This window comes from Fukomys damarensis, unplaced genomic scaffold (genome assembly GCF_012274545.1).
Source record: "Fukomys damarensis isolate Sample0158 unplaced genomic scaffold, DMR_v1.0_HiC HiC_scaffold_16, whole genome shotgun sequence".
NCBI lineage: Eukaryota > Metazoa > Chordata > Mammalia > Rodentia > Bathyergidae > Fukomys > Fukomys damarensis.
In genome coordinates this window covers 96,699,555-96,712,409 of record NW_022900928.1, presented here as the reverse complement: position 1 = coordinate 96,712,409, position 12,855 = coordinate 96,699,555, and the positions used below count along the sequence as shown (strand labels likewise).

The 12,855-nt window shown below is 48.2% G+C and overlaps 1 protein-coding gene across 4 annotated transcripts in view; it reads left to right on the top strand.

Annotated features, from left to right (window-relative positions):
• Rab19 (RAB19, member RAS oncogene family) overlaps window positions 1-4,579 on the top strand; it is a 9,486-nt gene extending 4,907 nt beyond the window's left edge. For 2 of the 4 annotated variants that reach the window (XM_010631661.3, XM_010631664.2), the window contains 2 exons: window positions 1,567-1,750; window positions 4,005-4,579. In XM_010631661.3, coding sequence (XP_010629963.1) covers window positions 1,567-1,750; window positions 4,005-4,318 — 498 coding nt within the window. In that variant the 3' untranslated portion in view covers window positions 4,319-4,579. Of the gene's footprint in view, window positions 1-1,566; window positions 1,751-3,314; window positions 3,553-4,004 lie in introns of those variants that run through there. The other 2 variants (XM_010631662.3, XM_010631663.2) reach the window with 2 other exon arrangements.
• The last annotated feature ends 8,276 nt before the right edge of the window (window positions 4,580-12,855 follow it).

Genomic DNA, 12,855 nt, shown 5'->3' with positions numbered 1-12,855 from the left:
AGACAGGGTCTCACTATGTAGGTGAGACCTGGAACTCACTATGTAGCCCAGGCTGGTCCCAAACTCACAGTGATCCTCCTGCCTCAGCCTCCTGAGTGCTGGGATTACAGGCGTGTGCTACCATGCCCGGTCCTGAGAATATCTCTTTACTTTCCTTCTTTCCTTCCTTTTTTAAATTCTGAGGATTGAACACAGGACCTGAACACAGGACCTTCACACTGAGCTACAGCCCTAGACAGTCTCACTAAGACAGATCTACCAGGCTGGGCTCCAACTTTCATACTCCTGCTTCAGCCTCCCAAAGTGCGAGGTTTCATGGCCTATACCACCACACCTGGCCATTTGTTCTTATTTCATCAGGATCCCAAATGAGATTCAAGAATTTTTGATCTTTCTATTGACTCTTTTTTGTTTGTTTTTTGAGACAGGGTCTTGCTATAGTAGTGCAGGCTGGTCCTGAACTTACTATTACTAGGCTGGCCTTGAACTTGTGGCCTCAGCCTCCCAAGTTGATTTTTCAAATTGAATGCATAAAAGATAGTGTCTCACTATCATTTTAATTTATACTTCTGTAATTGACAGTGATGGGCGTCTCTGTATAAATCTAGGGTGTAAAGCCAGGTGTGGTGGTGCACACCTGTAATCCCTAAGCTCAAGAGGCTGAGGCAGGGGAATCGCCACAAGTTTGAGGCCAGCCTGGACTACACAGAGTCCAGGTGTGTGCTGATTTCCATTCTGTTCTAGTTTGGTGTATGTTTGCCAACTTTCTTCCAAGGGCCACATTCACACTGATGATTTAAGAGGACAGAGAAACTGTGTCCTCTCACACTATCAAGGCATGTAAATCCATGCTGCTACCCTGGACTACAGGGTGTGGAAGGTGACAAGGACACTCAGTGTTCCTTATGCAGGCAATGCAGCCAATGTCACCCTCTTTGCCAGAATTCCTTCCCATGGGCAGGCTTGAAAATGAATCCCAAAATCTGAACCAGGGGACGGTTAAATAAAAAGTCAGAGCCCCGGGGGTGGGATGCAGCCTCCTCTCCTGGGCGTGTCCCTTAGCTGGTGGTTCCCGATCTGGCAGAACCTCCATCTAGGGCACCCAGGGAGCAAGCAAAAGGACACATTTCTGCCCTGCCTCACGCTGAATGTTTCTCACCCTAGGGATTGAACCCAGAACCTTTCCACTGAGCTACATTGCCAGCCCTTTTGTATTTTTTAAAATATTAAGACATGGTCAGCCAAGTGTGGTGGCACACGCTGAAGTAGGAGGATTGCCACAGCTTGAAGACAGCCTGAGCTAGATAATAAGTTCAAGGCCAGCCTGGACTACATAGCAAAATCCTGTCTCAAAAAAAAAAAAAAGTTGCTAAAATTCTAAATTACCAAGTTGCTAAATTACCTAAGTAGAGACCTTGCAATTCTCCTGCCTCAGCCTCACAAAGTGTGCTTGGATTACAGGCCTGGGCAACCAGGCGCAGCTCCAGAAAACAATGTTAAGTGGCTGAGGTGATCAGGCCATGTTGCCGGCCATGCCTGATGCAGACCCTCCCCTGACTTCTACAGATGCAGGTGTGGGACACAGCGGGCCAGGAGCGATTCCGCACCATCACCCAGAGCTACTACCGCAGTGCGCATGCGGCCATCATCGCCTACGACCTCACCCGTAGGTCCACCTTCGAGTCGGTCCCGCACTGGATTCACGAGGTAGAGAAATATGGAGCGGCGAACCTGGTCATCATGCTGATCGGTAGGCTGATCCTAGCAGTTAGACTCTCCTCTCTGGTCCCTCTGGGGACTGCAGCTTGTCACCATGGTTCTGTGGCAGTGGATCACAAAAATCTTAGAAATACAAGCTGCAGGCGGGGCCTCAGCTAACACCATGCCCAGAAATTCCCAGGATAATCCTGGAGAGTGCGAGTGCGTGTGCGTGTGCCAACTTGTTAAAAACGGATTTCTGCAGGATGTAGGGCAGGACGCCTGTATCCCTAGCACTAGGAGGCTGAGGGAGGAGGACGCTGTGAGGATGAGGCCAGCCTGTGCAGCAAGACCTTGTCTCAAAAAACACAACAGGATGCAAGTTTCTTACCCCCTGTTCCAGTTTCCCATGGTAAGGGGACTGGGATGGGTGATTTCGGCTCTGCGAAGGACGCGCCAGCTCAATGCAGGCACAGGTGCTATGTAGACCACACAGGGGAAATGCTGGGGATCCCCACATCCCCACAGCCACGCAGCTGAGTGTGGCTGCGAGCGAATGAAGACTCAGCCTTTGTGACCCTGAACACAGACCAGTATTACAACTGACAGAAGTTTGTACAGCCCAGCCTATAATCCCAGTTACAATTTTAGCTAATCTGGAGGCTGAGATAGGAGGATCCACAATTCAAGGATAGCTTGGGGCTGGGGATTTAGCTCAGTGGTTCCACCGCCTGCCTCAAAAGCAGAATAAAAAGGATACCTTGGGCAAATTAGCAAGACCCTGTCTCAAAATAAAATAAAAATAGAAATGGCTAGGGATCTAGCTTAATGTTAGCATAACACGCTGGGTTCAATCCCCAGTATTGAAAGAAAAAGAAAAAAAAAATTTTTAGCCCGGTCTGGTGGCACATACCTGGAATCCCAGATACTTGGGAAGCTGAGGCAGGAGGATCTTGAGTTCAAAGCCGCCCTGGGCAAGGTAATGAGACTTTAGCTCAAAGTTTCAAAAATGCTATGAGGACATAGATCAGGGGTAGAGAACTCACCTAACATGGGCAAGCCTTTGAGTTCAAATCCCACTGCCACAAAAAACAAACTAGATCCACCTACCCCAATACTGTTCCAATAGTGGATGGTTAAATAAACTGTACTACGACATGAAGTACTACGTAGCAGTGAAAACTGCCACAGATACACTGAAAATAAACTGCTGATACAACCTGGGTGCTCTCAAGGGAATTAGGCTGAGTGAAAAAACAAAACAAAACAAAACAGTCTCAGAAGATACATGCTATATGATTTCATTTAGGTAACATTAGTTTTCTTTTTTAGTTTTATTTTTTAGACCCCATCTCTCTATGTAGTATCATTTAACTCACTATGTAGCCCAGGTTGGGCTTGAGCTTGAGGTGATCCTCCTGCCTCAGCCTACCAGGTGCTGGGATTACAAGTGTGCACCACCACATTTAAGTGTTGGGCATTGAACTCAGGGCATTATGCATACATGCTAGGCAAACAGATACACTTGACAAAGCTTACTGAACTGTGTACTGAGTCTGCGAATTTTATGTAAATTATAAGTACAGAAAAAAAAGCTTTTCCTTATGCACCTCCAGCCCAGCAGATCCTGCCCGCTCTCCTCAGCTGATGGCCCCATCACACAGCGTACAATAACTTGGCATTTGGGGAAAATGAATGCAGAGCAGCCAGATCTGATGAGAGGGAAGACTGAGAGGAACATTGTTAGAGATTTGATGCCACCATTATGGGCCACGTTTCCGGGTTCTTCCCACGTCCATACTCCTACCGTTTCCTTTATACTCCTACCGTTTCCTTTTCCCTAAGACCACGTCAGCATATAGACTCGAAACCTAAAGCTTGTGCAAGGTTCCCTCCTTAAAAGGGTAGCCCAACCCCAAACCTATAAATAAGCCAATGCTTCCCTACTCCCTGTTCTGCTTCCCCCCACCCCGCTCTGCCCTCCTGAATAAAGTCTCCTGTCAGACCTCTCGGTGTGTGTGGCCTAGTTGTTGAGCGTCACTGTTCCATTTCAGACGTGCTGGCCATTCGTCCCAGCCAGTAACGTACACCCACGCACACCTCCCTGCAACTGTTCCCAGTTCTTAAACATCTTACAGACTGGAAAGCTGATCTCTGAGGGTCTTGCTTAAGTCCCCAAAAGGTCCAGGCTGGGCCGAAACTTGTAATCCTCCTGGCGAAGCCTCCCAGAGTGTAGGATTCTGTCCAGGTGTGTGCCACCACACCTGGCTTGAAATGTTCTTTTTCACGTTCATTTTGAACCCCAGATGGATTCGGTCATTCAGCGGCCTGTGTCCTTGTCCTCGCCCCAGGAAACAAGTCGGACCTCTGGCAGAAGCGGCACGTGCTGTTCGAGGACGCCTGCACTCTGGCCGAGAAGTATGGGCTCCTCGCTGTCCTGGAGACGTCCGCCAAGGAGTCTAGGAACATCGAAGAGGTCTTTGTGCTGATGGCCAAGGAGCTGATGGCCCGCAATAGACTGCAGCTGTATGGCGAGGGTACCATGCACAGCCTCACCCCCGAGTCCAGCCCGGTGCTCCTGGGCCAGGTGCCCAGCAAGAAGCCTGGCTGCACCTGCTGAGCAGGTGGCCAGGCGCACAGGGAACCAGTGGTCCTGGCGTACCTGGTGTGGTACTGCAAGTCCTGGTGCAGCTTCACCACACCTCCCTAAGGCTCCGGCCTGAGAGGGCAGCCAACGGGCCTGGATTCCCACCACAGACACCACGGAAAAGGGACACCACCAATCTCCTTGGGACTTAACGTGACAGGACTGCAGGCACAGGGGAAGAGGTGTGGTTTGTCCTGCCCCTTTTCCTTCTGTCTCTCCCACACTCCAACTGCTTTTCTTTTTGAGACAGGGTCTCACTGTATAGTTCAGGCTGGCCTTGAACTTGTGGCATTCATCCCATCTCAGCCTCCTGAGTGCTGGGATTACAGGTGTGCACCACATGAGCTCCAATTGCTTTCAAGTGGGTTTTGCTTCTCCACTTGAGGAAGAGAGTAGTGAAGGGGAGAAGGGAGGAGGGCTATAGTGAGAGGAAGTTCAGAACTTTCTGGAACAGCTGGAAGCCATGCAGACAGGGGGTGGGGAAGAACCTTCCAGGGAAACCCATAATGCTGTCAGCATTTTGGTACCAACATTCACACTCAGGACTTCACTTGGGGGAGCAAGACTTTTTTTACCTAAATCCCAGGGACACCCTCTTGTTGGAGGAACTGTCTGAGGGAGATGGATCCCACTGCATCCTAGGTGGCCTGATTTAATTGCCCCATTTAGTAGGAGAGATACAATTTCTTTCTAAAACATTGAATTATCTGCTAGATCAGAAGTGATTTTTCACTGAAATTTAACTGGCTCGGAGAGGATCATCCAACCAAGACTGTATCATCTCTTTAGGAAGATGAGGTCCGGAGGCAGGAGATATACTTGGGCAGGGGTGGGGTGGGGGGCTGTCAGTCACAGAGACCCAGGAAACATGAGCAGAAGAGGCCAAGCCCTGCAACTGGGACCAATCAGAAAGTACTATCTTCAATTCTGGCGTCAGATCAAGCAGGTTTTTAGTAGGACAGCCTAGATCTAATGTTAGCTTGAGGGAGTCAAAAAAAGACTGGGGCCATTAACCTGACGGCCACTGTGCTGTCTCTTTCAGTGCCCACTCCCTGCAGAGTGCACTTCTTTTCTTTTTTCTTTCTTTCTTTCTTTTTTTGTACCGGAATCGAACTCGGGTCCTTGTGCTTGTGAGGCCGGCTTCAGAACCACTGAGCTAAATCTCTCCGGCCCTTTTCCTACCTTTAATAAATGTAAAACTAGCTGGGCGTGGTGGCTCATGCCTGTAATCCCAGCACTTGGGAGGCTGAGGCAGGAGGATCGCTGTGAGTTCAAGACCAGCCTGGGTTACATAGTGAGTTCCAGGTCAGTCTCAACTACATAGTGAGACCCTGTCTCAAAAAAACCAAGAAAAAAAAAGTTAAAACCTTACTACTTTTTGTGCTTGTCTTGTCCAATTCTTTGTTCAGAATAAGAACCTGTAAAGAATCTTTAGAAGGAGCCCACAGCACCCCAGGTCATGGTAATAGCCAGAGGCCAGGTGTGGTGGCACATGCTGTAATCCTAGCACTCTGGGAGGCTGAGGCAGGAGGGCCAAGTTCAACTGCAGCTGGGGCACTATACCAATTTAGCAAGAACCTTCCTACCTTTTGCAGGACTGGAGATTGAACCCAGGGCCTTGTACAGGGAAGGCAAGTGCTCTGTCCCTAAGCTATATCCCTACCAAGTCCCTATTGAAAAATAAAAAGTATTAACTATTTTTTGGTTTGTGTTTTTGAAATAGTCTCGCTATGTAGTTCAGGCTGACCTTGAACTCACTATGTAGCCTAGCTGGCTTTGAACTTGTGGCTATCCTCCTGCCTCAGCCTCCAGAATGAAATATGAAATGTATCTCCCAACCTGTTAACTTTTTTTTTGTTTTTGGTACCGGGGATTGAACTTGGATCCCTGAGCTTTCGAGGCAGGCAGCGGAACCACTGAGCTAAATCCTCGGCCCTGCTAACCTGTTAAATGTATTGATACGCTGAGTTCTTATTTCCTAGAAACCGAAGAATGAGTCCTAGGTATGACAGAGGTTAAAAGTAGGAAGATATTGATTTTTTTTTTTTTTTTTTTTTTTGAGACAGGGTCTCACTATGTAGTTGAGACTGACCTGGAACTCACTACGTAGCCCAGGCTGGAGCAGCGATCCTCCTGCCTCAGCCTCCTGAGTGCTGGGATTACAGGCATGCACCACCACAACCGGCTGGAAGATATTTATTGATAGGAAAGGTCTTGCAGGGCAGGAGGGGTCGCTAGTGGGTAGACCAGGGACCCCACTCTGCAGAGAAGTTTCATAGGGTGAGATCAAAGTGGGTACGAGGGTCACAGCCATGAACATCCAATAAGGTTACAAGTACAGTCACTTAGGTAATGGTGGTCCAATTGGGAAGCAAGTCACGTAGCAAGCCTGGATGGAAAGGACAAGGGTTTTCCTAGGAGGCAGGGCATCCAGAGGTCCCTGGTCATCCCCAGGGTGGTTGATGTCTATCTATACTTCACTAAGCCCAGTTCTTTGAAGAAGTATGTGGGTCTGGTCATCTTGTCTCCATCTTGAGGCCTGGTTTTCATCTGACATGCAGCTGCAGTGTGTTTCACCTTTGTCCTGGCCCTCTCAAGGACTTAGCCCTATCTGACTGCCTATAATATTTCTACCTAGCTCATCCATCTTTTTTTTTTTTGGTATCGGGGATCGAACTCAAGACCTTGAGCTTGGGAGGCAGGAGGCAGAACCACTGAGCTAAATTCCCCGCCCTTCATCTATAATACTGGGGATACAGGTATGTGCTACTACTCCTAGACAAAAATATTAATTAATTTTTTTTGGTTTTGTACCAGGGATCGAACTCTGGTCATTGCGCTTGCAAGGCAGGTGGCAGAAACACTGAGCTAAATCCCCGGCCCCCGAAATATTAATTTTAAAAGGCCTGGAGATGTAGCTTATTGCAAAGGCCCAGAGTTCAGTCTCCAGTACACCTCCTCCCCCAAAACACACCAAAAAATGTGGCCAGAGAGCAGCTGGCACCTCCAGGAGGTGCGGAAATCCATTTACAGAACAACAAAAAAAGTAAAGGAGGCTGGAAGAGCCCCAGCACTGGAGGGGACTCCTAGGCCCTGCTATCAGAGCCCCCAGGGAGCTGGGCTTGCACACCTGATGGAGGCAGCATCTGAGGTCTGCAGCTTCCACTCCAGAGCTGCCTCCGAGGAGCAGGGCCCAGGAGGCCGTGAAACCCAGGGTCTGCAGGAAAAGAGGTGCTCCAGCCACAGCCCCTGCGGCCCTGCTGTTCTCTTCCCCCAGAGTGGCTCATCATCCCTCTTTTTCCTTGCTCGCCCCATTCACATCTCAGGCTAGTATTTTTTTTTCTTTCTTTTCTTTTTTTGTTTTGGAAAGAGGGTTTCACTGGCTTTGAACCCAGGCTGGCCTCAAACTCAAGCCGATCCTCCTGTCTCAGCTTCCTAATCAGTTGGGATTACAGGCCTGGCTGAGAGTTGTTATAAAAAGCACAGCTGCCTGGCTTTGGCTCTCATGCCCTGATCCCACTCTCAAAATGGCTCCTTGGTATGGTGATGTAACCAGAGGGCAGTCACCAGGGCTGGAACCATGCTGTTTCAACCGTCAGCCTCCAAAACTGGGAGCAAAATAAAGTTACCCTTCAAGCATTTCATTATAGAAACAAAAATGAACCAGGCCACTCCATCTACTAGAAGCCACTCGTGAAGGCTGAAGATCAGGGCTAAGAGTTCTGAGGATTCTCTGATCCTGCTGCTGCATTCCCTCACGAATCAGCACCCCATCACCATACTCGGTCCCACCCCTTGTGCAAACTGCAGACTGCACTATGGCTGTGCACACCTGTAATCCCAGCACCGGGGAGGCTGAGGCAAGAGGATCACCATAGATTCGAGGCCAGTCTGGGCTACATAGCAAGACGCTATCTCAAAAAGCCTAAATAAATAAATGAATTGGATGGGGCCAGAGATTTAACTCAGTGGCACCGAAACCTGTTTCAAAATTGCAAGGTCCTCAGTTCAATCGCTGGCACCCCTACCCAAAACAAACAAACAAACAAACAAATAAACAAATAAATTGGAGGTTGAAAATCTCTCCAACCTACAGCCCATTTTATCCAGGGCAGTGACAGACTCTTTGAGCCAACACCTTGACATTTCATTTCACATAGTGGCTTTGGCATCCACCCACGGTATCTACCCTGGATTGTTTCATCCTGGGTTTTACAATAGTGCTTTCTTTCCTAAGTCTACCACTTCTATATGCACTCACTGAAACTCCTCTGAAAATCCAGAGAAACTGGCATTTCATGCTTTAATGCCTAGTAAATACAGAACTCTTGGGGCCGGGGATTTAGCTCAGCAGTTCTGCCACTTGCCTTGCAAGCGCAAGGACCCGAGTTCTAGGCCAGTCTGGGCTACATAGTGAGTTCAAGGCCCGCCTGAACTACATAGCAAGGCCCTGTCTCAAAAAAATAAATGAGTAAAAAATAAGTAAAATAGGAGGGACTATAGGAATTTGCTGTCATACTTGAGTGCATAAAATCTTTATAAATGGTTAATTCGTAGCGAAGCTCACAAGAGCATAAAGGCAATCTCGGGGTGCTAAAAATGAGACAACTACAGATCAAAGCCCAAATGTCTGACTGTATCCAGTGTGTTGAAGTCAGCCAAATGGAAACCAAAGAAACAGGAAAGGAAGAAGAAATGAACCACTGGGACGGAATGCAGAACTGAGGAAGACAGACACTGTCCAGCAAGAGAGCTGAGCAGGACCCAGCAGTGCAGCCTAGGTGGAGACCGACTCCACTGATGGGGGCGCACCAGTGCGTCCCGGAGTGCACACCATCCACACTTAGAGCGCTGTTACCAGGCTGCCACAAGGGTGATTAAACGACAGTCTGCGTCCTGTCCTATTCAAGTACCACACATCTCCGCTGTGCATCAGACATTGCTGTGACATCTTGGACTCGGAACAGCAAGCATCTATGTGCCATAAGCAAACATGGCAGCCCAAGTCGAGGGCACCAGTGCTTCACCTCCATGTGGAGCTCAGGCTTTCAGGTCACCCTGCAAAGCCTGGACCTCCAGGCCACCTGCTTCCCGGGGCCTGGGATCTTCCTCCTGGGCCGAGGATCTCAACTAAGAAACTAAGTGGACCACAACTGCAAGTCATTCCCAGTACTGCAAATGACAGTGCATTCAGGGCTCCTCTAAAAGCACAGAGGGCAGCAGCCAGGCGTGGTGGTGCATGCCTGTAATCCCAGTACTCAGGAGGCTGAGGCAGGAGGATCGCTATGAGTTCAAGACCAGCCTGGGCTACACAGTGAGTTCCAGGTCAGTCTCAACTACATAGTGAGACCCTGTCTCAAAAAACAAAACAAAACAAACCAAACAAAAAAAAACCCAAAAAACAAAAACAAAAAAGCACAGAGGGCAAAGGCTGCTGCTGTGTCCTGTTACTGATGTGCCTGGGCCAGGAATGAGGCAGGTTTGAGGGGAGGCAGAGCAAAACAGCATCTATGGGAGACCCTCTGCCCTTTCTGTTAGACTAGCACAGAATGTGCAGTGTGATTGTGTGCATGAGTGAGCACGGCCCACTTTCAGTTCTGCCAAAAAAAAAAAAAAAAACCAGCTAGGACTGGTAACAGCAAAAATAACGATACACATATATAAAAATTAAAATTAAAGAACAACAAAGAGGCAACAAAAGACAACGTTCACATGCTTCACTGGCAGCCCTGAGGGTGGGGGTGGGGACCCCAGGCCTCGGGGTCATGTCCTATGTTGGAACAGGAGAGGACAGGCTGTGGCTTCTAAGGCGCCAGCAGCTAAAACTGAAACCTTTCCTTGAATGAAGAACTTCTGATCATTCGCTGATCTGAGCAGGACTCCTAAGTATGCTGGAAATAATTAAGGCCTCATAAGGACAAAGCCACCTGAGAAAAGAATACACACCAGCCGCTCACACCGGCTCACTTCTCCACATTTGTCCCATTGGGAAACTCCACAGCTGCCAGGATGACCGGCTCTGGGGTCATCTGGAGCGGAGCCACTCTCCCCAGTCAACCGCAGCCACCAATTATAAACAGCCCGCCTGTGTGAAATTACAGCAGGGCAGCAGACCCGCACATGCGCACTTGAGAGGGAACTGGAGGCTTGCAGGCTGGGGCGGCTCCCGCAGACTGGAGCACACCAAGGTTCTGTCTGCTGTGGGAGAGGGACCAGCCTTCCCGAAGCTCGGCTGTTGCCTAAGTGTGCTGTGAAGTCTATGAGCAGGCTGTGCTTTAGACATGGCACTGGGCAGACCATGTAGGAAGGGAATTTGGCCATTTTTCTCACATTTTACCAACTGTGTAGTTGGTAATCAAGTTATATGAAATTAAATTTAAAAGGGATGCTTGGAATAAAAAGATTATAAAACATCTCAAGGTAGTTGTGGTGGTGCATACCTGTTATCTCCAGCACTCTGGGAGGCTGAGGCAAGAGGATCACCAGTTTTGAGGCCAGCCTGAAATACACAGTAAAACCCTGTCTCAAAAAAGGAAACCCTCAGTATTTTTGTCTGCTTGGGCCAGGGATTTAGCTCAATAGTGCTGCTGCCTATCTTACAAGCACAAGGTCCTGAGTAATAGTCCTGTACCATATACATATATATATTTGTCTGCTAGTGTCAGATTTTCACGTATGAGACCTTCAGTTATTATCTCATTGTTTAGAAACAAGTCCTAAATCAATCTATCGCTTACTAAGTCTACTGTTAATAAAAGTACTGTGATGGTAACAGGCAAACGCGGTACACAGAGCACAGCAGCCTACCTCAGTGAATCTTGTCAGCTGTTTTCAGGTCAATACCCTAGTTCCTATTTTATTTTGTATATATTTTTTGGTACTGGGGATCAAACGCAGGACCTTGCACTTGCAAGGCAAGCAGCAGAGGAACCACTGAGCTAAATACCTGGACCAGATATTAATTTTATGATAGTTAAGTAGCAGAGTTAGGATTCAAACCCAAGAGCAGCTTGAACTCGAGATCCTCCTGCTTCAGCCTCCCAAATGCTAGAATTACAAGTATGCACCAGCATGCCCGGCTTCGGCTCCTCTTGAATAGGACTGGTGCTGACACTTCCATGCAGGGACCAGGGTCAGTTGGGGAGTCAGCTTCGTGCTCCTTACCCACTGCAGACTCTTGCAGTTCCAGGGTGAGAGGGTGAGCTGAGGATGGGAAAGAGAGCAGCAAGGCCAGCACACAGTGGTGTTTCCATGGGGGACCAGTAAAACCTCCAGGGGAGCAAGAAGTCTGGGGATTCACATCATCAAAGGCCCTGATATTGTCTACTTTCATTTGTCATCTTCTTTTCCTTTTTTTGGTACCGGGAATCAAAATCAAGGCCTTGAGCTTGCCAGGCAGACACTGCACTGCTGAGCTACATCCCCGGCACTCATTTCTCCTTTCCAAACACATCCGTATGAGACCTGCTCAACAGAGAGCACCTCCAAGGGCTCCCAAGACTCACCTCGTTTCCTATCAGGCAGGACACTGCTGGATGCCAAAATGAGCCTGACATCAGCCTCCTGTTTATTCTTTTCTTTTTTGGTACCGGGGATCGAACTTGGGACCTTAAGCTTGAGAAGCAGGTGGCGGAACCACTGAGCTAAATCCCTGGTCCTCCTGTGTTTATTCTTAACCATAGACTGTTCAAGCTACACTCAGGAATAATGGCCAGCTGGGTATGGTAGCGCACGTCTGTCACCCTAGGACAAAAACGGTACTACCTATAGACTTCAAGCTATACATTAGGTTTCTAGATCATACATCATCAGTCCTAAATTCCCTGATACATCGTGGTTATGCAGGAGAAAGTATCCTGCCTGAAGAATTTAGGAGTAAACTGTTTATTATCCACTGCTATTCTCAAGTGAATGGGCAAAAACACATACAGATGAGTAAACATCAAAACATTACCTAACGGTAAACCAAATGGGTTTTTAACACACTATCCTTGCATCTTTGTGTAAGTCTGAAGTCTCTGGAATAAAAGAGGAAAAAGAAGGATGTGTGTACCTAGATACTAGGCTGAAGTCTAAGATACTATTTTTTGAGACAGAGTCTACATAGTCTATAGACATTCCTGCCTCAGCCTCCCAAGTAGCTGGTATCATGGGAGTTCACCACCAGACCTTGCTTGTTTTTTTTTAGTACCAGGGATTGAACTCTGGACCTTGGCGCTTCCGAAGCAGTCGGTAGCACCACTGAGCTAAACTCCTGGCCCTGCATTTTGTTTTTTGAGATGAGGGCTCACTGTGTAGCCCAGGCTGTCCTACCCCAGCCTCCCATGTGCTGACATTACACGCATGCGCCACCACACCTACCCTTATAACCAATGTTGTGATCTACAAAAACAGTAGCATGAGCCAACCACATGTCCTCTGAAACCCAACTCCTTCTCCAGCATGCATCATGTTGCTGAACAGTTACTAGCTTAGATATCAGGATAGCAACTTTTTTTTTTTTTTTTTTT